The following is a 27,673-nucleotide window of genomic DNA, read 5'->3' as shown; positions in this document are numbered from 1 at the left end:
CTGTTCCAGTTTTCCTGAGGCCCCTGCTAAAATGACAACCCCACTTTAAGCTAGCTCAGAGGAAGCATGTATACGCTCCTGCAAGTCATTACGTCATACTATCAAGATCAAGGCTACTCAACTGATTTTTTTTAAATAAGTGAAACTCAATTCTAGCCGCTGAAACTTCAATTCTAGCAATTATTATTATTTAGAAGTTCAAATATGCACTTCATTCCGTAAATTGCCTCTTATTTGTAAATTTCACCCCGGCCAATTCGACACTAACAGCTCAAAACTGTTTACTGCCTCCTCAAGTAACTGTGATCGGTGTCAGCGCCGTTCTGGTCAATCTGTTGTAGTATGTGATTGGTTTGACAGTTATTGATGCTTAAATGCTTTCCATATATGGTATTATGGAAGCAAGTTACAAAATCATAGACGTCTGAAGTACTTGAAGAAAGTGACAAGGAAATATTAACTGTACCTATATTCGGATATATGTGTTTTTGATAAGTATACAGGGATTTGTTGAGAGCACATAATATTTATTTTGTTTATGCCATTACTTTTATAAGAAGACAGAAAATGGGAAAAGCGATATTTCTTCTTGTCACGCTAACTATTGTCAGTGCAGATATTTACTTCGATAATCCAAGGTAAATTTTTCAGACTTTGTAGTTTGTACATTTGATCTATTGGATAATTTGTCACAAAAGGCACCAGAGCAAAGACATATATATATATTATAAAGTTTTTAAATGTAAAAGAACATAGATCAAAGGAAGTGTCTATAATGGGTACAGATCCGTTTCGATCTATAAGTTCGGATCAAAAGCCTGTAACACGTACAGTAGACAAGCTTACTGTCGCTGAGTGGCTGCTTTTTTAATTTCTAACTTTTGCAGCCACCGCAGTTTGACCGTCACAATATAAAACGAACTGTTCACGTCAGATTAGTTCGACTAGTAACACAGATGCACAGTGCATGCATGGCCATGACTGAAACTAAATAATATACTAACTCCTCCCCCTCTACATAAGCTTATGCACATATTAAATGTATTCTAAAGTCTATCAAACATCATCAAAGCATCGTAACTATTGACAAAACTTCCCAAAAGTCAATAATTATATATCGTTATGGATCAGCAAATATTTTATACTCTAAAAAAACACAGAGAATAAAATTGACTTTTGTAAATAGTTATGATGTTTTGATGATGTTTATCATGTTTATTAGATTTTAGAATACATTTAATGTGCATAAGGGTTTTTTTTTGGTGGGGGGGGGCCATGTGGGTGGTTGTAGAGGGGGAGGGGGTAGTAGTTTCAGTCATGTCCACATGCTGTGCACCTACATGTATGGCCTGTAAGGGATTGTCTAGGGGTACAAACCTCCTTTACCATGTTTACCAGATATGTTGGTTATTTACTGGTGACAGCCTAAAGATTATCAAGTATTTTTTTGTTGCATTAAATGAAATATCTAATAAGATTTCAGCAATATTCACCTTAATAGACTTGAAACTAAATAGTTCACTCTAACATGTCTAAGTAACTGTTGAGATATCAGTGTTCATTTGATTGTTTACACTTTCTTTCGAAACATAAATAGCCAAGTTACAGTCTGGTCAGGCCATATAAATCATGCAGAATGATTTAAATTTCTGAATCCAACAAGCAAATAGACGAGGCAAAATGATGTTAAGAATTATAACAATAACAACAAATAAATAATTTATTGATCAAATCATGGACTCCCTACTATGTGAAAGATATTGAATGTCTTGAAAGAGCACAGAAATATGCATCAAGATTAGTGCTTGAGTTGGTGGATTTAAATTATGAAGAGCGTTTTGATCAGTTGAATGTGTACAGTCTGAAAGAAAGGCATTTAAATTTAGAGGTGATCTGAAAGTTATCTGATATTTCAGCTACCTTAGGGCTACAGGACATTCGGTCGAGCTCAGTATAAACCATCACCTAAGAAAGTACTTCTTCAGCAAAAAAAAATTTCCCCATCAAAATATTGAATGCATGGAATGAATTGCCTTAAAGGATTGTAGGTACACAGACAATTGAAACAACCACCAAGAGACATGGGACACAAGAGGCTTTGCCTAAACCTTAAATTCCCCCAAAAAATTGTGAGAATGCAGGCTAAAGGTTAGATAAATACCTGCAAAGTGACTTGATACTTTGTGGCCAGTTACAATCTGTTGTTTATCATTTCTTAGCAAAGCAGAAGGACGTGGAGCCAGCATAATCGTGATATAAATGATAATGTTTTAATAAAATTTATGTAATCCTTTATGTTTTGATTATAATCATAAGATTATCATTGTTGCATCAAGTGAAATACCTTAGTTGTACTGTTGTGAAAAAGCCTCCATGAACGTTGACTTGTCAGTATTCCCAGTGTGTATCAGTGTTTCATTGAAACTTCTTTTCCATATTTTTCAGGGGATCCAACAACAGGCTAAATGAAAATACACGTAATAGGAAAAATGCTAATAGGTGAGTTAGATCATTTACTGTACAGTTGAATATTTAGGCAAATACATTGTATTAACTGGAATAATTGATAGTAATTTTATCCAGATCAAGTTTTGTCCAGTATAAACATGAAAAAGCTTCGATGTCTGTTACAAGTCTATCTACTCAGATATAATATAATTATATATAGGATGGTGCCTATATATCTACATTACAATCTGTCAATCCAAATGTCAAGGAAGATGTGCAGCCTGGCTTAAATAGTATGTCCATGCATTGTCTCTGTTTTGTTGATAAAATTTTCTAGCTAAATATTCCAGTAAAATAATTGTTAAAAACAAGAATATTTTAAGTACCAGTCCTGTCAAGGCTGTGATAGTATTTTCATGGAAGAAGTTTCTTTAGATATCCATGAATATTTCAGAGTTTTGCTGCTTCTTTAACATTTTTAATGGCCACATCCCAAGGTCTTACCCAAAAAAAAAATTTGGACATTTTTTACAAAAAGCTGTATTTTCTTGTATGGTAAATGTAATGTTAAAAATGGTATGTGAATAAAGCACAAAGAATTAAACATGGCTGTTTATAAATTTTTATGTGTTTTTGTTGATAATGTTATTATCAAACTGATTAAAACAAATCTGTAAACTCAGTACACAAAGTTACATTTACCTTTTCAGTACATGTAATTGAAAATGTAATTGCTAAATATATGCCAGCTTAATTATAACCTATACTGGGTTGGTATTGTTGTAATTACAAAATGCATCCATCAAATTATGACAGATTTATAAATGTTTAACACACTTGAGATGAAGATTTTTTGGTTTTTGTATCACTGTAAAAAGTATTTAAACAAGTGACAATGAAACCATGGCAAGAAAATACTGACTACATTGAGCAGTGTTTAAATTAAAGGGGCATGCATCCATATTTCAATTGTGTATTAATAGTATTAAATATAATGACTGGGTTTTAGCGGAAAATCTGATTACATTAAAACACTTATCATTTGGCAAGCTCCTCAAAACGGTTATCTTCCCTTGCATTCATCATAGTAATTATAATATATTTATGTACTGTAAGGGGAGGTAATTGCTGCAGGGAGTTTGATCATTTGGAGTTGCAAAGGGCTGAGCAAACTACTAGAGTTACTCAACGTTAATAGAACTTTATTTGTTGTTGTTATTTGGATAGTAACCAAGGCTGCAGAGGAAATCCCCATCCCCTTGGATAATAATATTATTTTTCTCTATTTACAGACTGTTTGATTCCCAGAACAATAACAGAGGTGGTTACAATGTTGGTCCCCAGCCCATGTATTACTATGCTGGTTCCAAGCTTCAAATTGAATGGTTTGTATATTTTTTTTTTCAATTTTGTTGGGTGTAACATCACATGGACACAATAATTATAGGTCATATGGCGACTTTCCAGCTTTGATGGTGGAGGAAGACCCCAGGTGCCCCTATGTGCATTATTTCATCACAAGTATGCATCTAGGTAGAACCACCATTCCATCAACCTTCCGTAAGCCAGCTGGATGGTTTCCTCACATGAAGAATTCAACGCCTCGAATAAGGCTCAAACCCACATCGATGAGGGGCAAGTGATTTGAAGTCAGCGACCTTAACCACTCGGCCACGGAGGCCCCTGGTTTGTATCTGTTTGAACATAACATTATGATATAATATATTTTTACATGGCCTTAAATACAATGTACTAGTCTAGTATGTCTTATTCAAGAGAGCATCTTGCTGAAAATGTTTTTGCAACATGCATTAATTAGATTTTGATTACAATACAATACTTACCACTCATTTGCTACAGATTACAAAAATTCTCAGACTTTAAAATATTTTGCCATTGATATATTATAATTTATACATCAACAAAATGACTCACTGCAACATGCCTTTACAAAATTTTAGGGAAAACACTCGGGTTTAAAAAGAAAATTATTCAAATTTTATAGAATGGCTCTATGAATTAATGCTGTAAGCTAGAAGGAAAATTACTTTGAGCTATTTTACCATTATGATTTGATGGTTATGAATTTTCAATATTAATTTGCATCTCATTATTCAATGTCAAGTTGACACACCATCTAAAGTGTTCAGTAGCATTAAACTATAACAAAAAGTAAAAATGACAACTTTAAAGGGGCATGTCTTGAGATGTACTGGTGCATCACAACAAAGTTTGTTTTTTCAAACCTTAAGATAGAAAATTCTGTGGAAACTCAAATACCAACAGTTCTAAATAAGTATCAGTAATGTTAATATATTTTGAGAATGTATACCCCAACTTGATTTGACCAAGGCTGACGTCGTTGATTTTGTTGATTAAAAACATTAAAATTATAAGAAGATGAAGAGAAATGGAACAATTACAGTTTTTAAAATGGTTATCGATTCTAATTGGAATGAAGTGAAAATTATTACATAATTGGAAGATTTCATAGATCTGTGATTCCATAGTTTGCCACTTATAGCGGTGACCGATTATTTTGGCACACATTAGAATCACAACCTGTCAATGAAAGGATCAAACACGGCCGAAGATCTTGATAATTTGATAATGATCGTTCATTAAAGAAATGATCAGCGGTTTCAACTTTGATGTTTACATCAAACATCTTTATGGACTTTTAGTTCTAATTGGGGTATCATTAAAAGCAATTTAAGCATTTAGTTAAGAAATTTATTAGCCAGCGTGAAGATTTAACTTCAGACAAAGGTTTGATTTCGTAATTGAAAGACAGTTTTTCAAACTGCAAAGCTTGGTGTAGGTATGTAAAAAACAAGCTGAAACCTTTCTAAATCACATTGTTTACAAAAGCTTCATCATTTCCCAAATTAAAATGACTAAAACAATGAAGAAACATCGAAAACTGAACTGTCCCTACAGGATAAAATTAAAATCCTTTACAAATCAGAACATGCGTGAAATCACAGAGAATGACTTATAGTATGCAGTTGTATTTGTCCAAAACACTCTGTACTTCCAAATACCGGAATCTTTTAAAAAAAGAAACAGGACTTTTCGTCTGGTCCCGAAGGTGTGCGGAAGTTACACTGTAATTAAATATGCATATTCCTTATCAAAAAGCTTGAGCCATGCCCCTTTAAGTGAACTAGACTGGCCAAAACATGCATGTTGCATTGACACTGGTTTAGCTATAAATCCAGTCACTTGAATATTGATTTAGTACTTTTAATAAATCATGAAATTTTTTTAATGTACTAGGAATCTTAACAAATTAATTCATAATGTTATTTAAATCCAAACTGAAATTATGTAAATGTAAGTTTTATGAACTATCAAAAGGCCTAAAAAAAATTTGTTTCTGGTAACATCCTCAAAAAAATTAGGGTAGGTTGGTTGGAAAATTTTTTTTGTTAGGGGTGGGGGGTATCTTTATTAAGTGAGACTTTCTGGAAATTATTTTTGTGTCAAAATGAATACAGATAACAAGATTATGCCTTTAGAGCATCAGTAAGTTGATTTCTAACATCACTGACCATGTTTAAAGCATAAATAGTGCAGTTTTGCAACTTTTTGTTAAAAGTTGAAAAAAAAACAACAATTCTCCAAGGCCATAAAAACATTAGAGTCAGGCCAAAAATTTAGGGTAGGTTGGGATACTGGAAACAAATAATTTTTTTTTATGCCCCCAAAGGTGGGCATATTGAAATCGCACTGTCCGTCCGTCTGTGCATGCGTCCGTCTGTGCATCCAGTTAATTCTTGTCCGGGCTGTAACTCTTCCATCCATAAAGGGATTTTGAAATAACTTGGCATAATGTTTACCATAATAAGACGAAGTGTCATACACAAGACCCAGACCCCTAGCTCCAAGGTCAAGGTCACACTTAGAGGTCAAAGGTTAACATGGTCTGTTTCGTGTCAGGTCCATAACTCTGCCATTGATGAAGAGATTTTGAAATTACTTGGCATAAATGTTCCCTATAATGAGATGAGGTGTCATGTACAATACACAGACCCCTAGCTCCAAGGTCAAGGTCACAATTAGAAGTCAAAGATGTTTCTTGTCTGGTCCATAACTCTGCCATTTATCAAAGGATTTGAAAATAATTTGACACAAATGTTAACCATATTGAGAAGATGTGTCACACTTATGACCGAGACCTCTTAGGTCAAGGTCACAAAATGATATGTGATTTTTTGTGAATACAACTGTGGCATTCTTGGGCCTACTTCAGGGGCATTTGTCACCAATAATGACAGCTCTTGTTTACACCTAATGTAAGATGAATGAAAGAATAATTTTATGCATTACTAATTTACTTTTGTATTATGTATAACGTATTACAACTAACTCAACATTTTTTTGTCATAATTTCAAACGAAACTCAACAAATAAAGAAACTTTATACTCATTCAAATTCTTGTTAAAGTATTTTTGTCATATTATGTATCTTATGAAATTGAAGAATATTTGTTGAATAAACAGCACAAAGTTTTTTCTTTTAAGGTTTTGTTGTTTTGTTTTTTTAGAATAAATTTATTTCATGGTGAAATAATCATACCAAATTCTTCACTATTCTACTTTCTCGAATGAATAAAATATGATAGAGAAGGGAACTTTGAATTTAAAGGGGCTCCCGCAAAGTTTTGGGGAAATTGTTCAGCATGTTTATTTCCATCAAGTTTGTGATAGAATGTACATATGACACTGAAAAAAGATAAAGTGAGTGGAAATCATTGTTAACAGGTAAAAAAGCATGAACATTGATTTTTGTCTTTTCTGATGTGTTGTTTTTCTGCAACCTCAGCCGTAAGTCAGTTCATAATGATTAATATTCATTTTAATTTCTGAATATTTCCAAAAAGATCGTGTCTATAATTTTGTGTACTGTGAAAGCATTATGGGGACTAAATTTCAAGGATGTCATATTTGAATCAATCCATCAAATATCGAATCCCAATGTTCAGATAGTATTTCCATTCATTTTTTCATCGACATCCAAATCCATGAATTTATATCCTCTTGAAATAGCCGTTTTGGCTGAAATCAGGAAATGTCATGGCCACGAAATTAAATGAGTTTATAGTATATTCTTCTTAAAGAGAGTTTATTATAGAATTTCTGTATTTGTTTAGGACAAACCAGCATTCCTGCAGTGATAAGAACAACCACTGTGAGCTGATCATACAGTACATGTGTGGGAAAGATCTTCGAGATGGAACAAGCACAGAGTAAGGTTTTATAAACACTTTCAGAATAATTTTGTTTTTCCTTCATCATGTCACTGCTTTAGTTACGTTTAGGAAAAATGTCATTTTCTTGCATGGAGAAAAGTTTATACTGATAAGATTTCAAGAAACTTTGATAGGATTATTGGATGGCTGTCACAGATAGAGTCAGAAAATGATATTCAACCAAAAAAAAAAAAAAAAAATGCAGAGAAGAACTTATAGCCTTCAGTTCTTTCATGTCGTGGTATTCTTTACAAACTTAAAGTGGTGTTTGGATAATACATGTTTTTATGTGTCATAATATCTGCAGAATCCCAAGGGATTGGTTTGTGCTTGAGCCAGATGCTTCTATTTCCATTGTTGCATTTTTTATTAAAATTTTTCCATTTCTTGGTGATGAAAGGATTAATGGTGGCCTGCCTGCTTACTTCAATAGGGGTATCATAGATCTTTGGATCGTAGGATAGTGATTTCCAAACTCCGGATGATGCATATTTTCTCAATGGCAATTTGATAAAAGACTTTGTGTCAGAAATTATCCGTCCTTTTCATCTAATTTCATGTGGAGAAGTTAGCAGTTACTTGTGTAGAACAGGATAATACTGGACAAGGTATAGAATCCAGGAGCACTGGTAATCCTAAGGTTAAGTGCCCACCATCATATTACTGAAATAATGTTGAAAAACTGCACTAAACCCAAAACAAAGAATTAATGTTTAGTGATAGTTATTTGTGTATTTCAGTACCATTCCATTACAAAAGACAAATTGTGCCAACAACAACTGTAACACAGATAAAAAATATGGAATGCATGAGGACTACGATTATTATAGGCAGTGTAGATTGAGACAGCGTAATAAGGGACTGTTTACAGCTGATCAGGTAAAAGAAAAGATTGAGTCGTATAGATATTCTAACCAAGAGCTCATTAAATTCCATGGCAAATATTGTATTATAGTGCTGGTTTGACATTTTCAAAGTTTTAAACTGTATGTTGACAAAATTTGGATCTATTTTTTTTTTATTGGATACTTTAAGTTAGTCAGAATGTTGTATACAATTCAAAGTACATGATTGCAGAATACCTTTTTATATAAATTTGATGTTAGGCAGAGGCATAGCTATTCTGAGACACACAGAGGTGTGTTTTTGTGCACAGCAATAAAACATTGCAGGAAAATATTTAGATAGAGCCTGCTGAAAGTGTTTATTACGCTGTTATTACAGTAGCTTATCCTTTTAAGTATAAAAATTAAGTAAATCAAATATTTTCTTCATTGAAAAGAGTAATTTTAGATTTCAATGTAAAAGTAACTCTGAATTTAGTAAAAGCAACATGAAATATACAAAGTATGATTACAGAATATGGGTAACAGAGAGACAGCAGTTTCAACACGACAGGAGAACAATGGGAAGAACAATCGCTATGGTTACGAGTGCACGGAAGAGAGAGATTATTACCCATACTGGCATCCGTCTCCTTGGAAGGTAGGTTGCTGTGGTAACTTGCAAAGTTCAGAGGTTCAGTACAAAAAAAAAAAAAATTCTCAGTTTGATGTTGTAGAAAGTTATAGTTCAGTGGCGGTTATTTTCAGGCTATTTTGGGGCCGAAATTGGGCCCCAATCCCAACAGCAAAAAGTATGTCTTTTACAAATTTCAGAGTTAAAATTCCTAAAGTTAAAAAGAAAAAGAAAGATTTACTTTTCCAACCAAGACTTATGAAACCTTGAATATTTGAAACACAAGACAGTGTGCTTATTTAATGCTTTTATGACCATTATATAAATTTTTTCTTAAATGTAAAATTTTAATAAAAAATGTGACTTTTAACAATTCCCAATTAACATGTTCTATGATGCATTTCCTCCAATTCTAAAGGCCACAGCCCCTTTCCTAAATCAGTTGAACAGAACAGTCTGTAGTTAAATGATTTGATCAGTTAAATGTTGCCAAGGTGACAGCTTGAAAGTTAAAATTTTAAAAAAGGGTGTAAATGCATTTACATAACAAAGCCCTTTATATCTAGAGATATAGTAAAGAGAACTATAGAGCTGTGTTATTTATCTTTTAAATAAAACCACAACATAGATAAAGTAGAAGAACTCGCTTTACATTTTTGTTTCGAGCCTCTTACCTGCGAAAACAGTTGCTAACAGCTAGTGTTTACTAGAGGGCAAATATTTAAAAATCAGTATCCATTAGGAGTTGATCACATGACTGAAATAGTGCAGTGGTATGACATTTCTACTTACCACTTATATTCACCGAATTTGGTTTAAATCTATGAGTATTATTGTCAGCCTGTCTATGATTGTTTGATACAGTCTTCCTACATAAATATGAGAAATAGTTGCCTCTTTGTCATACGGTTACATTTATTTTACTACCTTGATTTTGTTTCAGCGGTGAAGTCATTAATATTAATCGGGGACAAAATTATGGAGATTTCAATGTTGATACAATCCAGGAAGTTAAATAGCAATGAACAAATAAAGTTTCAATTTGTTTTACATGCAAAAGTTGAGATCCACAAATTTGTATCACCATGAAATAGCTGACAAAAATCACAAAATTTATATCTATGAAATTAAATGATTTCAAAGAAAGCCAAAAAAAGAAAGCTTGGCTTATAATACACAAAAGTAAGCTTGATACATATATCCGATTTCTTTTACACAGGATATTGCTGTTCTGACTAACGATATTGAGCGATGCAAGTATTACATGACAGAGAGTGCTAACGTAAAGTCTCGCTGGCAGTGCGTCTTCCCAACAGTCAAACTGGAGGAAATGGATGGAAAAGTCAAAAGTATTCCAAATAATAAAGAGGATTGTGAGGTAATTTTCAAGATTTCTTATCGTACTATTATTTAGTGTTTTCTTAGTATATTTTTTGTTTTCATATAATATATTGGACCATTATATGAGTGTAAAATATCTGCCTCATATATTTGAGATTTCAAGATTTGCATCTTTGCTTTAACATACCTCTGAATTATCTCTTTTAATGAAGATATGTTACAGTTATTGTCACTTAGATATATCGTTGTGGCAATATCTGAAGCTGAAGAATTGTGCAGACATTTTGTAAACTGCATAAAGTTTGTTGAAAATGGTCCTAGTGACACCAAATTACTTTTTGTTACTTGACAGTGTCTCTCATGATGATACTACAAGGTATTTGTGTTGTCTTACTAGCGTCTGATACCATTCATTGTATGAAATAACACTGCTAAAAAACAGAAGACTTATTCAGCCAGTTGTTCATCTTATTTATATAAGACTGAACTGTTCAGGGGAGATAATTAAAGTCCTGTGTATTTCTTAGCAAAACCAAATTCCTCATTCTATCACTTATTTGGTCCATACATTATTCCATTATGTTGGTCAGTATTATACTAACCTGTCATCTGTAACACTATAAGAATGATATTATAGAATTACACAATGGATCATTGCACTTGCCATGGCTGCTACATCATTGTTATTGCAATAATATGAAAATATACATGTGACTTCTTATTTATTGAGCTTACAGCCATTTTGCCTGTAGATTCCTGTACCCATACTAGAAATTTGTTGACATACATTGAAAAATGTTGGCACAGGTAGCAGCATAATAGCTGTACTGTAGCAACCCATGACATTAACCCTTTCCATGCTGGATACGATTGGTTTTGCCTTTGCGACCAGTTCAGATCATGTTCAGACTGCATGCACATCCATGCAGTCTGATCATGATCTGCACTGTTCGCTATTCAGCCAGTATATTTTTGATAAGTACCACTTTCAACATGGTACTGTCCAAATTGGAAGATGGACAAGTTCATTTTAGAAATTTAGCAGGGTAAGTGTTTACCTGAATTAGTGTACAACATTGTTTCTAATATCTTACTAATATTTTATGTGCCACATTTTTTGTCAGATATAAAGGGAGGTAATTTCAGAATACAAAATTGGCTCCAGATTGATTTTTTTTACTTAAACTTCTATTTTCATGTATTGTTTTTGAAAACAGGTGGTATTTAACAGTGCTATATTACACTGTTCTTTTTTTTTTTGAGATGTATATTATATTTTTTTTAAGCAGTTTTATTGTTGTAAACAACTTCTGACAGTATATAAAGCCATAAGTGTACTGTTGAATGACTTGCAATTGGAGCCACAGACTGAGGCCAGACACTGGTGCCAGATCAGAAAGAAAATGCCTCTGTACATGTTATACCCTGGAAATGATGAATGAAATTCATCTTGTATATGATATTTAAATTTGAAATCATACATTAGTCTGCATCTTTTCTGTTTATTTTATTCATTTTGCACATTTATTCTGCATTTTCACATTTTAGCGAACACGTGTAGTTAAATGACGATTGACATACATTTTCACAACAGCCAATCAGAATGGTTCAGTAATCTAGAAGGTCAAGCAAGTTCTTTGTGCAACATTGAAAAAACTATAAACTACGTGTTGTTTTTCTAAGATAAGATGTATTGAAGAAATGTGACTGGGACACAATGGAAGATAAATCCCCACATGTTTGATATCCATAGTACACATTTACCGAACTGCGTGTTTTAAGTATGAAATGCGCGATTGAAACGGGTCAGTAAATTTTCCCCTTCATGACCATATGATATTTAAATTTGAAATCGTACATTAGTCTGCATCTTTTCTGTTTATTTTATTCATTTTGCACATTTATGCTGCATTTTCACATTTTAGCGAACACGTGTAGTTAAATGATGATTGACATACATTTTCACAACAGCCAATCAGAATGGTTCAGTAATCTAGAAGGTCAAGCAAGTTCTTTGTGCAACATTGAAAAAACTATAAACTACGTGTTGTTTTTCTAAGATAAGATGTATTGAAGAAATGTGACTGGGACACAATGGAAGATAAATCCCCACATGTTTGATATTCATAGTACACATTTACCGAACTGCGTGTTTTAAGTATGAAATGCGCGATTGAAACGGGTTAGTAAATTTTCCCCTTCATGACCGTGGTTCTTATAGAATACCTAGGGGTAAGGTATAACATGTACAGAGGCATTTTCTTTCTGTTCTGGTGCCAGTGAGGCCAGAGTGCCTGATTGTGTTCTAGGGAAAGTCCCCAGACATAGGGCAGTAAGTGTTCCTTGTATAGCTTGGCATCCAGACTCCTGGGTCTGTTGAAGTGCAGTGAAGTGGAAACACTGAGCAAGGACTGGGTTTGGTGATAGTAATATCACAGTTATGCAAGTGGTGTAAAAAGTACACTACTCAATGGGGCTTATCATGAAACAGTATATTTTTATTCTTATTAACGTGATTAAAATGGCACTGTTCGTCCATCCGTCCATGTAAATTCTTGTCCGGGCTGTAACTCTGCCACCCATAAAGGGATTTTGAAATACCTTATAGTGGGTTATTTCTGCGGTCAAAGTATTCAGCGTTTTGGCCCCAAAAAATGAGAAACAAATTTCTGCGTGTTTAATTTCTGCGTTTTCACATAAAAGGAAGAGAAATTTATGCATTTTTATGCCAAAGAGGAGGTAATTCCTCGCATAATTGGGCGTTGTGAGAATGATAGCGTATGAAAACAATAAACTAAATTACTGGTAACTGTTGTAAAATAACTTTGCATTTAAGGAATACATTGTAGGATATAATAGCATGTGAATTGAAAAAATATAAGTCTAACAACAATTGCACAAACAACAACTTCAAACTACGGTACATCGGCATAACGGTTACACTGCTTATATAAAGGTTACTAAAATAAAGTTCGAAAGATCTTCACAAGGGATTAATAACACAAGTGAAATTCACTCAGTTTATTTCATTCACAGAAGAAAAATGTTTTCTGAGGGATTAACAGTTAGGACTTTGATTGACCATCACACCTAATTATACCATTATCGGTAATTGTCCAATGGCGACGGTAATTTCCAATAATTAGACTATGCCATTGTGAACTTCGGATTACCTAAGGAAACATAGCGTGACACAACGTTGGTGAAAATAATGCAGATTTTTTGCGTTTTAAATTTTTGCTGGATGAATGTTCTGCTGGAAATATTTTTGTGATTTTACCGAGAGACCGCAGAAACGCAGAAATATTCCCCCCCGTAGAAATAACCCGCTATATGGTAACTTTTAATAAATGTTCATGATAATGAGATGATGTGTCATGCGCAAGACCCAGACCCCTAGCTCCAAGGTCAAGGTCACACGTAGAGGTCAAAAGTTAACAGGTACTGTTTCGTATCCGGTCCGTAACTCTGTCATCCATGAAGGAATTTTGAAATAACTTGGCATAAATGTTTACCATAATGTGAGGACATTTCATGGGCAAGACCCAGACCCCTAGCTCCAAGGTCAAGGTCATACTTAGAAGTCAAAGGTTAACAGGGTCCTGTTTTGTGTCCGGTCCATAACTCTGCCATTGATGAAAGGATTTTGAAATTACTTGGCATATATGTTCCCCACAATGAGATGATGTGACATGCGCAAGGTCACACTTGGAGGTTTATGGTTAACATGATCTGTTTCTTGTCCGGTCCATAACTCTGTCATTGATGAAGGGATTTTAAAATTACTTGGCATAAATGTTCCCTATATTGAGATGACATGTTGTGCTCAAGACCCAAGACCCTAGCTCCAAGGTCAAGATCACACTTAGAAGTCAAAGGTGTTTCTTGTCTGGTCAAAAACTCTGCCAGTTATCAAGGGATTTGAAAATAATTTGACACAAATGATAACCATATTATATAGAGAGGGTGTGTCACGCTTATGACCTGGGTCTCTTGGGTCAAGGTCAAGGTCACAAAATGATGTTTGTTGGGGGTTTTTTTGCGCAGACAACTGTAGCATTCTTGGGCATGCTTTGGGGGCATTTGCACCAATAGTGACAGCTCTTGTTTTACATTTTTTACCCATCTAGAATGTCACTCCTTTGGATAGGAATATAATTTCTACCACAATATTACAACTTGTTTGTCCCCAAACCCTGACTTATGTGAAGAAGTTGTTGTTTATTTGAGCCGCGCCATGAGAAAACCAACATAGGGGATGCGCAAGCTGGTCTGGATCCATGCTGGTCGCAAACCCACTGTGTTGATTTTCTCATGGCGCAGCTCATTTTATTTTCTGAAATATAAAGTTAGCTGGAAATGCAACTAAAATAAGAGGTAACAAGTAAACCCAACAAAACCTTGTCTAAATAAGAATTAAATCTGTAATGGCATATCACCATGACCAACTAAGTTCATGATTACACATGATGTACCTGTAACTTTCAGTGTGTTGTATGGAAAATCCCCTTATTTCATTTAGGTCACAATAGCCTAAATAGTTTCCCCTATATATTCTATATAAAACTGACCTTTTTCAAAGAGCTACCAAACATAGCTAGACCCATTTCAGAGAACAAATCCTTACCTCATTTTAAAGAGTTATGATAAAACTGATATAAAATGAAGAGAAAAGTAGGGGTCATGTATCTTGTAAGAGAGATTTCTCTTGTCACATTTACTTACTGTAAACTGACATCAAAATCACACTGCTGTGACCTGGAAGTACTACTCATACTAAAATTGAGCTTGACTTCACCAAATACAACCTGTTCTCACATTTTTCCTACCAAAATGTCAACAATACATCCACAATGAAATTTAAACAAAAACTAGCCTCAATTTAGACCTCTGTTGCCATGCCAAGTGAAAAATTAGTGTTCAAATACCTGGCAGCCATTACGCGACTAGACCAGATGGCTCCCATGCTGGTTCCTTTAGTTTAGTTAGGCCTAAATTTTACTTGTCCCATCAAGTATTATAAAGGCAGTGAAGGTCTAGTAGTGCAGGTTTTGTCTGCTCTAGTCATAGGTAACTAGTTCAAGCAAGTCCCGGTAGCGCCAATATAGATTACAGTCTCATCTTTAAGATGATACTTTTAAACTGAGGTCCAGTATGGGTACTTACAGTTCATTAAAAGACATTAATTTTTATGTCGAATTCATTTACAAAAAGAATGTATTGGTATATAACTGAAAATCTAATTTCAGAATTTCAGATATCCAGCAAATGATAAAAAAGGCATTAAAGGTGTATGGAAAGAGATCCCAGCCCATGGATTACCTGCCCCTGTTTGTCGAGAAACTCAGTTCACACGTGACAATCACCTTGGTAATGGTCTAGATGGTAACCCGAATAGATATAACTGGACGCTTCCTGACATCAGTGAAGACAAATGTGTTCTAAGGATAAGGTAAAATGATTTTCATATCCAGTGTGATTTGGCTGAGAGTGAGCCGTGGAGGACTAATTTTATTCAGTAGTTGTGAACTCTTCAGAGGACTTGACCATATGGATAGTGCAAGTTTGGTTTGTATATGTGCAGCATGTTTCTTTGTGTTGCTTATGTACTCGCTGGTGCTGGTTAGTGCAGATGCAGGCGCCGTACCGGAGGCGATTTGTGATTTTCATATCCAGTTTATTTATTGTATGTCTTTTGACATAGTATTATAGAGTCACAGTGCTCACTTGAGCATTTAAGGGCCAAGTACCAAGAATGACGTGCAATTCATGTGGAAAGTGGCTATTTTCCTTGTCTTTTCTATGTTAGTTATCTGCATTTGAACAACATGAATGTAAATAAATTTACTATATTCAACAGGCTAGATTGGAATTTTCAAAATAAACGTAACCTTTAGCCTACTAATCATGACTAGCAGCAAATAATTCTGCCTTTGTGACCAGTGCAGACCAAGATCAGGCTGCTGATCATGGTCTACACTGTTCCCTATTCAGTCAATACATTTTCAGTGAACACCCCTTTGAATGATAAATGGTATTGCCAAAATTGAATGACCGACCAATCCATTTTAGAAATTTAGCAGGGTAAAGGTTAATAAAGCTTGACATGATTGTTCAAGGGAGGCTACTGCAGTTACTGTAAGATCTTTTTAATGTTTTTTGGAGAAATGTTTCCGTTTCTGATTGTCAGCTACAACGTGAAAAGGTGGAAAATTTGAAAGTTCTTGTAAGTACAGAAAGACTAGTATCATTCTATAGTCTTTCTCCACTGGCTTAACTTGTAATTTCCCAATTCATCTCTATCAGAATGAAAAGAATTTGTCCAGCCTAACATTAAGAGTGACTTTGGTACCGTGTGCAAAAATTGCCCTCTCAGAATCATAGAAAAACCATTTTATTATGTTAAATGCAACTAAACCAACCATTTGCTGAAACTCGGCTCACTTGAACAGCAGTGGTTCAAACACCCTAACTCACTCAGGCAATCCTTGTGATCCCTATCCATTTTTCTGGTACTTTCCATAGTTGTGTCATTCGAAACCCTTGATATCTTGAGCATTCTACTCGTCACATTATTGTTATAGTAATATATATGATATTTATAGGTACAACATATCGACCAATGATTATGATGGCTGGAACACGAATGTATCGATGAATGCAGCGAAAATAAACAATCCTACAAAGCTGGACTTATCAGAGAAATACGGCTTCAATAATTACACAGATGCTGAAAATAGAGGCTACGTATTCAAAGGTGACCCGGAAGTAAAGATTTTTGAGGAGGGCACATTTAATTTCCGACTTGCAATTGATACATCACAGTTTGGAAGAACATTCCAAGACAGGTACATGTTTTGCTGATTTAGTTAGTTTTACTCAAAGCAGACGATGGAGGTTTAGCTTAGTTTGTGTTTCTTTTCAAATTTGCTAGAAATTAATAGCCAACAATATTGAGAAGTTAGGTTCTTTCACTTTGAATAACACCGGAACACTGTACCAGACAAGAAATATAAACTCTTTTAAAAAGAAAAGAAATGTCGTGTGTAGTTCTTGAGTAACAGAGTACACAATAGTATAAAAAAAGTTTGCAATGCAGACTTTCATTAAACTCTGATTTTTTAAAACTTAAGTATAAACTTATAAAATTTAACAAATAAACAGAAGACAGAGCTGTGTGCATAATTTCTTGCTAGACTGATAGGAAAATATAGGATAAGATATATTTAAGGTATTCGGCCATATTTCAAGCTCATTTAGGGGAAACATTTTTGAAGTGTTGAACATTTCAACATTTTAAATAAATATTTATCTGTAGAAAGCAGCATTGCCATTTTAGTAAATTTACTCATGGGTTGCCGTTAACTCTTAAAATTATCACTTTCATATGCTGTGTCCAGGCTTTGTTCTACATTATCCAGTACATTACTTTACGCAGTTATTTTCTGTTTACCAGCTGCACAGAATTACCATAACAGAAGTGGTACAATATGAAAATACCTTACATCAAGGTGTTTATTGGAACTTGAACAACATTTTTATAGATGGAATTTATTAATTTTCCCAATAATTGATAATGTGCCTGACTGTAGATTTGTTTGTATGTTAGGTGGTTAGAAAGCTCAGGTCTTTGGGTTTGCAAGGTGAGGCACATTTATGCAGATTTTCTGGATGAAAAAGTCATATCAAAACCACTTTTTTTTCTATTTCATGTCACAGGTCACATGTGTTTTCAATAAAGAAAACACCAAATAACTTAAAGGGAGTCACCGTGCATAATGTGAATGTTCGAGGAAAGCGAGGTAACATAGTGCAGGTGTACCCGGCCGTCGAGTACGACTTTGTACCAAACACCTTGGAAATGGGGCCTGGCGAATATGTACATTTCCAGTAAGATATTTATTCTTCATATCAAAAAAAAATTGTCTGAGCATTTATAACAAGTATGACTCAGACATGTCTGCCATCATGTTTTATAGGTTCCTTCTTTAGCTGAAAGTTCTGTATGACAGGGAACAGTATTTTAGTTGCATAACAGCATCAGTTAACCAATGTTCTTAGATTCTGTACCAGTGCTTACCTGTTCTATGCATGAAACTGACAACTTACCCACTTAAATCAGAGGTGGAGAATAAATGAGATCATACACATGGAACAAGAGAACTCTCCATTCATAGTCTTGTGTTCTACCTACTGAGAACAAGACTTGCTTGAAAGTTATGTACATGAATGTTAACATGTTGTGATTTTACCCCTTAAATATGTAACAGAACACCTTAGTTGTAATGGAAGATAGATAAATGTCAAGGCAAAAACAATTCTGTAAGGGGTATTTACACATAGCCAGACAGTGGAATATCTTTCTTTGTTATGTTTACATTTAAATTTCTATGTAGTTTAAACAGTGAAGAGGGACATAAAATTATACAAAAGACACATCAGTAAATTTGAAATTTGGAGTTAAGACTGACTTCCTAAAAATGCAAAACAAACTAGTTTAAAATCTTTGGATCTCACCCCTTAAATATGCTAATCCTGCTGAAAATTTTTGGACGAATTTTGTCAAACATGAATTTGCAGATTTCCAATTGAATGGATAATTTCTGTGGCATATTGGCAGAATATGATTTGAATATTTTCAGATGGACTGGTTCTGACACAAACCCTCTCAACAATGACGGACAGGGAAAGCAAGGGTCAGACAGAAACAATGTTCTTCTGCTGCGGGATCAGAACTATCCAGAAGGAAATGGCGTCCAGTATGGTCCTGCCCCTACGTATGGTCACTACGGAAACAACTATCCAATGAGATTGAATGAGTCAGATTTTCTAGGACTCAACATACAGGATCTTACAAAACTTGCCTTCCTTGATCCAGGTATGATATACTAACTTTGTCTGGAAATAGGAGTAGAAGGAGTCTTTGTTATAATTTTACATTAAAGATAGAATAAGGATTGTCACACATATTTTTGTATTGAATTTTTATTAATAAAGAAGGAGTCACTGAAAGCAGTAATTTTCATTTATGTCTGTTATAAATTTACCCCTTATCATGCTAGACATGACTGATTCTGCCCTTGCGACCAGTGTACATCATGGTCAGCCTGCACATATGTGCAGTCTGATCATGATTTACACTGTTTGCCATTCAGTCAGTATCTTTGTAATAAGCACGCCCTGTCAACAGTTAATGGTACTGTCCAAATTGAAAGATGGACAAGTTCATTTTGGAAATTTAGCAGGGTAAGGGTTAATGTGCACATTTGGATGAAGTATATGAAATCCAGAAATTCGTAGCACAAGTAAAACTGTATTGCCACATTCGTTGACCAATATTTCATAGACTTGCTTGTAAATACATTTCAGGAAATGTTGGACCCAACTTAGATGAGGCATCACCATACTTTGACCTTGGACCGAGAAAAGTGACGCAGCTAGGGACCTATCATTATGTTAGCACCAGAAACAATGACTTTACGAACAGGGACCAGAAAGGAAGAATCATGGTGACCAATATGGCATTCACAGAGTCGGCCCTTGGCTTCTTTGGAGGAAATATAGCTTTACCTAATGGGTAACTACTTTTTGTTTTCTAAATGTACTGGTTTTCTAGGTTTTTGCTCATTCCTGTTAGTCCAAGATGCCTTATTAATCCAGTCAGTGACTTAATATATAGAGGATGGTTATTTTGTTTTTAGCTAGACTATTCGAAGAATAGGGGAGCTATCCTACTCGCCCCGGCATCGGCGTGAGCGTCACACAAATGTTAAAGTTTGCGTACAACCCCAAATATTTTCAAAGTCCATTGAGATATTGCTTTCATATTTTGCATACTTGCATCATGACCCCAGTGTGTAAAAAGGAGGAGGCAACTGTGTCAAGCATTTTGACTGAATTATGGCCCCTCTTCGACTTAGAATAAATGTTAAAGTTTGCGTACCACCCCAAATATTTTTGAAGTCCATTGAGATATTGCTTTCATATTTTGCATACTTGTTTACCATCATGACCCCAGTCTGTAAAAAGGAGGAGGCAACTCTATCAAGCATTTTGACTGAATTATGGTCCCTTTTTGACTTAGAATAAATGTTAAAGTTTGCGTACCATCCCAAATATTTTCAAAGTCCACTGAGATATTGCTTTCATATTTTGCATACTTGCTTACCATCATGACCCCAGTCTGAAAAAAGGAGGAGGCAACTCTATCAAGCATTTTGACTGAATTATGGCCCCTTTTCGACTTAGAATATGCTTATTGTAATGTTAAAGTTTTACTCATTGCTTATATTTTACTATCAAGCACTGAGAATAGTCGAGCACGCTGTCCACTGACAGCTCTTGTTATGATTATCTTTCATGGAGTGTACACCAGATGCATTATTTTCACAAGTGGCGTAAAATCTAGTGTTCACGAGAGGAAATTAATCAATTTTGATCTTACATGTAAAACAAATTAATTTTCTGTTTATTTTGTCTTTTAAATTGTTTTACGAAACTTCTGTCAGATTTTTGTAATATGTTTAAAACAGAAGACAAAGATACCCTCTTGAGATTTTTCTTATGCCACTCTTGGAAATGATCCCAGACTATCTTTTTCTACAGTACTGGAAAATTACTTTTAACCTTTAGCCTGCTCTGCCTTTGCGACCAGTGCTATTCAGTCAGTAAATTTTCAGTGAATACCCCTTTAAATAAACAAATGGTACTGGCCAAATTAAATGATGGACCAGTTCATTTTAGAAATTAAGCAGGGTAAAGGTTAACAAAAAATGTCATTTTGCTTCTCAGCCAGGACTTAAGGTTGTGGACCCATAATGACAGTCAGTATTTTCTGTTATTTTCGGTTTGCGGTTTCGGCTCTCTCCGGTTCTTACAGAAAATTAATTTTGGTTATGGCCTTATGATGTCATGTAATCATAAAGAAACTGAGGGTTGTTGTTTTGGGTCTATTATTGTACCTCAGATAGACTGGATTAGCAACTATTGATCTCAGTTTTACTGATAGGAGATTCTAAATAACAATTACCCTGTTGTGCTGTCTTTTGCAATTGCCAGAAATTTTGCAAATACTTGTGGAGTTCCGTTTTCTTATCGACAGTAATCCATTATCTCATTCATTTCAACATGTGTCAGTACTGGCAACTAAGGCAGTCATAATATTGCAAGTGCTTGCTTATCTTCTCAGTTGGAAGAATATTTTCTCTTTCGTGATAAACAGATTGGTAGTTTCTTATCCATGTCTATTTTGGTCCTTTATGTCAAGTAACTGAATTGTTAAAAACAACAATTTTAATAATTCCTGTTTTGATCATTTCCAGTGCAGGGACAGTACATGTAAATCAAGGTGTTTTTGATGGCCTTCATATGATTAGGCTTGAGGTGTGGCCAAGAAGTCAAGGTCATGAAAAGGTCAGAGTTGCGGGTAAAGTTTTAAAGGTAAATTTGTTTCTTTTTACTCATTGTATGAAAATCTTGATTTAAGAAGATTGATTGAAAACTATTATGAACTGGAATTTGTTCTGAAATGCTCACATTTTCTAAATATATTTACTTACTGATCTTGGCCAAGTGTTTTGCCTTACTTATTGCACTTAGCTTAAAAAAAACGCCCTTTGACTTAAGAAATAATAAGTTCCCAAGTGTGGTTTATCGTAGAATAACCCGTGTTTTGAGTTCTTTTGTATAAGAATATATCACGAAGGCCGTAGGCCAGTGGTTTATTGCAGAATAACCCAAGATAGATTTTGCTCTACATGTATGTATGTAGGTTATTCGCTGGCTGTGTTAGAATTTTGAGTAGGTTCCACAAGAGTATTTCTATGTTGAAGATTTACTGTGCTGTGACTAATTCAACAGTTCATATATATGTACTTATTAAGGTCAAGAAAATCAGGGAAGCGTACAGGCGTACATTGTCTCAGAATTGCTTCTTATTTGTGCCCTCCTTGACATCCTACGTAATCGGCTTTCTTGACATTCTACGTAATCGGCTTTCTTGACATTCTACGAAATTGGCTTTCTTGACATCCTACATAATCGGCTTTCTTGACATTCTAAGAAATCGGCTTGGTTGCCAAAGTAGAAGGAATATTTGCTTTATTAAAAGATTAAATGTTATTTGTTTGTGTGTAATATATGAATATTTATTGATTAATTTTAATAATTTTTACTCTAGGCCGGGGATGACTATGTAAGTGATTTCTTGGTGCTGTATCCTCAGTTAAGCATTGCGAACCCCGGTAAACATATGGATGTCACTTTAAAAGTAGATCCTGATGCCAATCGAGTAGCCGTTTACAGAACTTCTTCGGAAAGTAACTTTGGTACATGGACAAAGCTCGATACTGAAGTTGATGGAGATGTGGCCAGTTTTAAGGCGACGGCGGGAGGTGTTTACGTCGCAAAATCACATAGCGATACAGTTTTAATCGTTGCTCTTGTAGTATCAGCCTTAGTCATACTTGCACTAGTAGTGGGAGGTATTTGCTATTTTAAGAAAAATCCAAATAAATGGAAAAAGTTGAAAACAGATGCCAAAAATGTGAAGAGAAACTTTAATGAAGAGTTGTAAAACATATTCAGGTCCTATTTTTTTCAACATGTGAGGTACATGGAGTACAGTAGCATTCCATTATGACATTTATCTTTTGAGCCAAAATGCAATAAGAAGTATTCTAATATGCTTTTCTCTGTTAAAGCACTCTTAAGACTTATTCTAGAATGACGTCACGTTAACGTGTGGTGACGTTAATTTTTTGTTGCAACCAAGAAAGAGCGCTACTATATTTTATCTTCTGTTTAGATTAAGGGCATATTAGAATCGGAATAATTTATACCAAAACCATGTTTTAACACTATTTATGCACTTGGGCTGTAAATATTATTTCATTGGGCTGCTCCCTCATGAAATTATTACGCCCGACGTATAACCACCCATCCTGCATAATAGTGTTAAAGCACTCTTTTGTTATAAATTATTCCTTAATTAATTTTAAGATTTGTGGATAGTATATGTGCCTGTACTTTTGTATTTACATGTTAAATAACTACTTTTTTATAACATAGAGCTTTACATGTTAAATAACTATATTTTTATTATATTATCATAGATCAAATGGAAATTGGGCAAAAGAAGTAGATAGATCAAGTACATGTACATTATTTCGTTTGATATTGAAAAGATGAAGGCAAGCTTTAAACGATTTGATATTACTTTTGTGAATACAAGCATGATGCAAATTACACAACTAAGTGTATAAATTATCTCATTTGTATTTGAGATTGAATATGTTATTGATATTATTTATAATTTTGTAGCTTTTTTTAAATCGGTGCTAATGAAAATTATATTGTTCAAAATAACTTCTTCAGGCTTATTTGGTAGAAAGATAGTCTTCTTGAAAATGACTTTTTCTAAAAGTGATCATTGGTACAAATTTAGTGACATATGAATTTGCACCAATTTCCCTGTATAGTAGAAAAACAGTGTTTCTAAACAAGGAATGAAACATTTGAAACACTGCTGGTTTAAGGAAGGTCGGTGGTTCTACCTGGGTGCCCAGGCCTGCCTGAAATAATGCATGGAGCCTGGGGTCTTCTTCCATCATGAAAAGCTGGAGTCACCATATGACCTATAATTGTGTTGTGCAATTTAAACCCAACAAAAAAACATTGATTGCAAGTAACAGAAAAAAGTGTTGTTTTTTCTCTAGTCAGTTTCTGTGTTTGAGCTAATTTATACTTTTGTAATTTTTTTTTTAAATTTTAAATACCTTTGTTTATTATACGACATATATTCTTTGGAGGTTAATGAACATAAAATGTATTTTATATTCCCTTATTTCCATTTTATTCTTTTTGTAATAGTTATCTAAAATGTAACAAGTTTATAGAGTATTTGACTGACACAGTGAAAAGTTTTATTAAATCCATTATTCTTTATTACCTCCCATTATTATAGGCTCATTTTTATAACATTGAAAGTAGCACTTTTAAAACAATACAGTTGTGCATAACATCTTTTTGAACGATCGCTATCCATTTTTAACATAAAATTATATTAAACATTTTGGAAAGCAAGTCAAAAGTTGTTTTTTCTACTTACAGACTCCATTTTATATTTATCTAATATTGACAAATTTAGTCGTGTTTCCGTTTTCAAACAGTACTTTTAGACTTATTTCAGCTGTACCAATAAAGGCTTTAAATTAAATGTATTTATGTACTTTTTAATCACATGATTTAATGATATATGTGTAGTATTTCCTTTCTTGACAAGGTAGTCACATTACTATTTTCAATTAATTTATGTTTATCTATTGTTGTCTGTTTTTTTTTATCTTTTGCTCTGTAGTTTTGAATACATGATGTTATATGTGCAATGGCTTTGTTACTGTTTTAGTTTTACTTTGTTTGTACTTATTTATGTAGATTGTAACTCAAGCTTATTCATGAGGAATGTACAAAATGTTAATTTGTAAACAAAGAGCACTTTCACTTATGGATAATACTGCAGTTTATAGACATGTCGCATTTAGGTAAGGTGGAAAGTGCTTATTGATATCAACAGGAGAATATTAACTAAATGTCTGTATTTACTAGTGTCTCTCAGATTTTGTACTCCATAAAGTTTCATATGCTAGTAGCCATAGTATGATCCATATAACAGCTTGTGGTTCAATCTATACTTAGTTGTTCAGGCCAGTTTGACTATAGTCCCTTGTAAAAGCACTCATCATTATACCACTTGTATCTAGGAGTTTAAAGAAAATAATCCCAGTCAGTAGGGAGTCTAATTTTGGTCAGTTTCTGCCAGTTTCTTGCCAATTTCTTTCAGAGATTAATTCAAAACGAGCAGGTTTTCTTCCAAGACCCCTCACCGGCCTGGATTTTGGAAACCAGTCTGATTTCTTTCCGACTGGCATATAAACCAAATAATCCACAAATTAATACTCCAACGAACAAACGGATATAAATTCAGGAGGCAGACAGTTGGAACTTAATGTTTTTAACGGGTAGAAAAAATTATTTTGAACCATATCGGTTTGGAAATTATCTTATGTGCCATAAAACAATTAAATTAAATGTTGTTTGTGTAAAGAGTATTTTCAACAATTACATTCATTTTTCCATCATTTTAAATGGAAAAAGATTGACATGTTTTGTCACCTTATCATTTACACATAGCTTTTAGCAATACTCCAAAATTGATTTTTAAATTTTATTTCATTTGTTATGACATTTCATTTGAAGTGTACAGTATACAGATATATGTATATATTTCAGTCTCAAACTTTCTTTTTTCAATGATTACTGGACATTCCGTTGTCTTATTTAATTTGCTTTTAAAGTACAATGTACCAATTTTATATCATGTCTGTTTATTATAATACATGTTTTTTTTTATGGGTAAACATTTGCAATTCTGATATATGTAAACACAGTTTTTGATCTTGGAGCAGCATGTCTACTTGTTAACTAAAACTTAATTTTTTTCTTTTTTCTTGTAAAGAACTGTAGATAACATTACATCAGTTAACAGTTTGGTGTAATTACAGCATTTTTTTTTTTTTTATTCAATTTATAGGCCAACATGGTACAGACATTTTAACAGTTTTTAGAGATTCAAAATTTATAGTCCTGTTTGGCGCCATAGTACTGTGTTGGTGCACTGTAAAACCCAAATAGATAAATTCACAAGTGTTTTTTTTTTCCTCTTAAATGCTTCTAAAAGGTTACTAAACTACTTTCGTTTTCACTGTTTATTTACAATAACTACCACATATAAATGTTTTAAATATGGAGGCATGCTGCTTTAAAATTTGTTCAGGGAAAATTCTGTGCGTATGATGATACTGTATTTAAAGTCAAAGCACAGGAGTCTGAAATTCTATCAATAAGTCACAACAAGTCTTAATTATCTTTTAAAATATACCCCCATCCCCATATTTAACAAAAGTAAAAAAAAGTAAAAAAAAAAAAAGACTATGGATAGAATTTCAGAACCCAGTGGTTAAAGAATAGTACTGATTTTATACTTTACAGTGACATTTAGTCCAATATTGTATGACATTATACAACTGATTTCTTAACCCTTACCCTGCTAAATTTCTAAAATGGACTGGTCCATCATTCAATTTGGGCAATACCATTTATTATTCAAAGGGGTGTTCACTGAAAATTTACTGACTGAATAGCGAACAGTGCAGACCATGATCAGACTGCACAGACGTGCAGGCTGATCTTGGTCTGCACTGGTCGCAAAGGCAAAATCACTTGCCGCCAGCAGGCTGAAGGTTGAAAAACTTGTTGTTATTTATGTTTACTTATGATGAAAATGATAGTTTTCCAAAGATATAAAATAACAACGATATAAGATAACGATATAAGATGATCTGCATCATTTCCATATCATGTATTGCTATATGTATGCTTTATATTGTCTTCATTTTTGTTTGGTTGAACTTGTTATTACCTGAGGCCCATCAATATTATCTACATTCATAGGTAATGCAGTAAAAACAATCATTTCACACTCGGTTAAATAAGCATTTTTGCTTTAGACTAATACCACAAAAATCTTACCCGCTAACTTTAATTTTTGTTCTCTTCTTGTTCTCTTTTTAATCAGATAAAATCAAAGAAGCTGATGTAGATTCTTCCCGGTTATAAGAGAGATTGCTTTTTTTTCAGCACTTATTCACTTTCGCATAAAAGTAAATGACCAATACATACTTATAAGCGCCAGATTTTAGTTTTACAAGTATTTTTAGATGTGTATGCTTTAGTTATGTGAAATACTTGCAGTTGTACGAGTTTTGACACCTCAAATGCTTAGTGACCTGAAGAGTGAAATCACAACCACTCTGTGCAATATTAATTTTTTCAAAAATCTCTGTGCATGATAATTATTCTTTTTTCAGTGAACAAAGCACAAGTTGAATTTTAAATTTTCCAGTATTGGTATAAAATTTATTTTTACAAGTCTATACCTAGCTGAATTGACCAGAATACTTATTCCAACTGGTATTGAAAAACTTGAAAATACAATTACTTTGGGCCCGCAAAACAAGTTTTAGCCACATTCATTTATTTATGTATGCTCAATAACTGCTGGTCAGTTACTGTCATTGTTATATGATAATAAAAATGATATTAAATGTAACAAA

The 27,673-nt window shown here is 33.8% G+C and overlaps 1 protein-coding gene across 1 annotated transcript; it reads left to right on the top strand.

Annotated features, from left to right (window-relative positions):
- Positions 1-297: 297 nt before the first annotated feature.
- Positions 298-27,673, top strand: LOC123528500 (protein DD3-3-like). Its single transcript, XM_045308260.2, has 14 exons — positions 298-638; positions 2,446-2,499; positions 3,741-3,833; positions 7,605-7,700; positions 8,444-8,582; positions 9,063-9,188; positions 10,381-10,539; positions 15,752-15,954; positions 17,108-17,350; positions 18,222-18,392; positions 19,145-19,380; positions 19,872-20,079; positions 21,824-21,941; positions 22,681-27,673. Exons 1-14 carry the CDS (start codon positions 568-570, stop codon positions 23,074-23,076), a joined length of 2,313 nt encoding a protein of 770 aa, XP_045164195.2. The 5' UTR covers positions 298-567; the 3' UTR covers positions 23,077-27,673.

This window comes from Mercenaria mercenaria, chromosome 13, assembly GCF_021730395.1.
Source record: "Mercenaria mercenaria strain notata chromosome 13, MADL_Memer_1, whole genome shotgun sequence".
In the NCBI taxonomy this organism is placed as follows: domain Eukaryota; kingdom Metazoa; phylum Mollusca; class Bivalvia; order Venerida; family Veneridae; genus Mercenaria; species Mercenaria mercenaria.
Note: the sequence above shows the minus strand (reverse complement) of the source record. Positions and strands in the feature narration are given on the sequence as shown.

Excerpts from the sequence above, each read along its gene's own strand:
- LOC123528500 (XM_045308260.2), top strand. The coding sequence starts at position 568 with ATGGGAAAAGCGATATTTCTTCTTGTCACGCTAACTATTGTCAGTGCA. Across the intron at positions 17,351-18,221 it reads GGAAGAACATTCCAAGACAG|GTCACATGTGTTTTCAATAA; the intron begins GTACATGTTTTG and ends TTCATGTCACAG. Across the intron at positions 19,381-19,871 it reads ACTTGCCTTCCTTGATCCAG|GAAATGTTGGACCCAACTTA; the intron begins GTATGATATACT and ends AATACATTTCAG.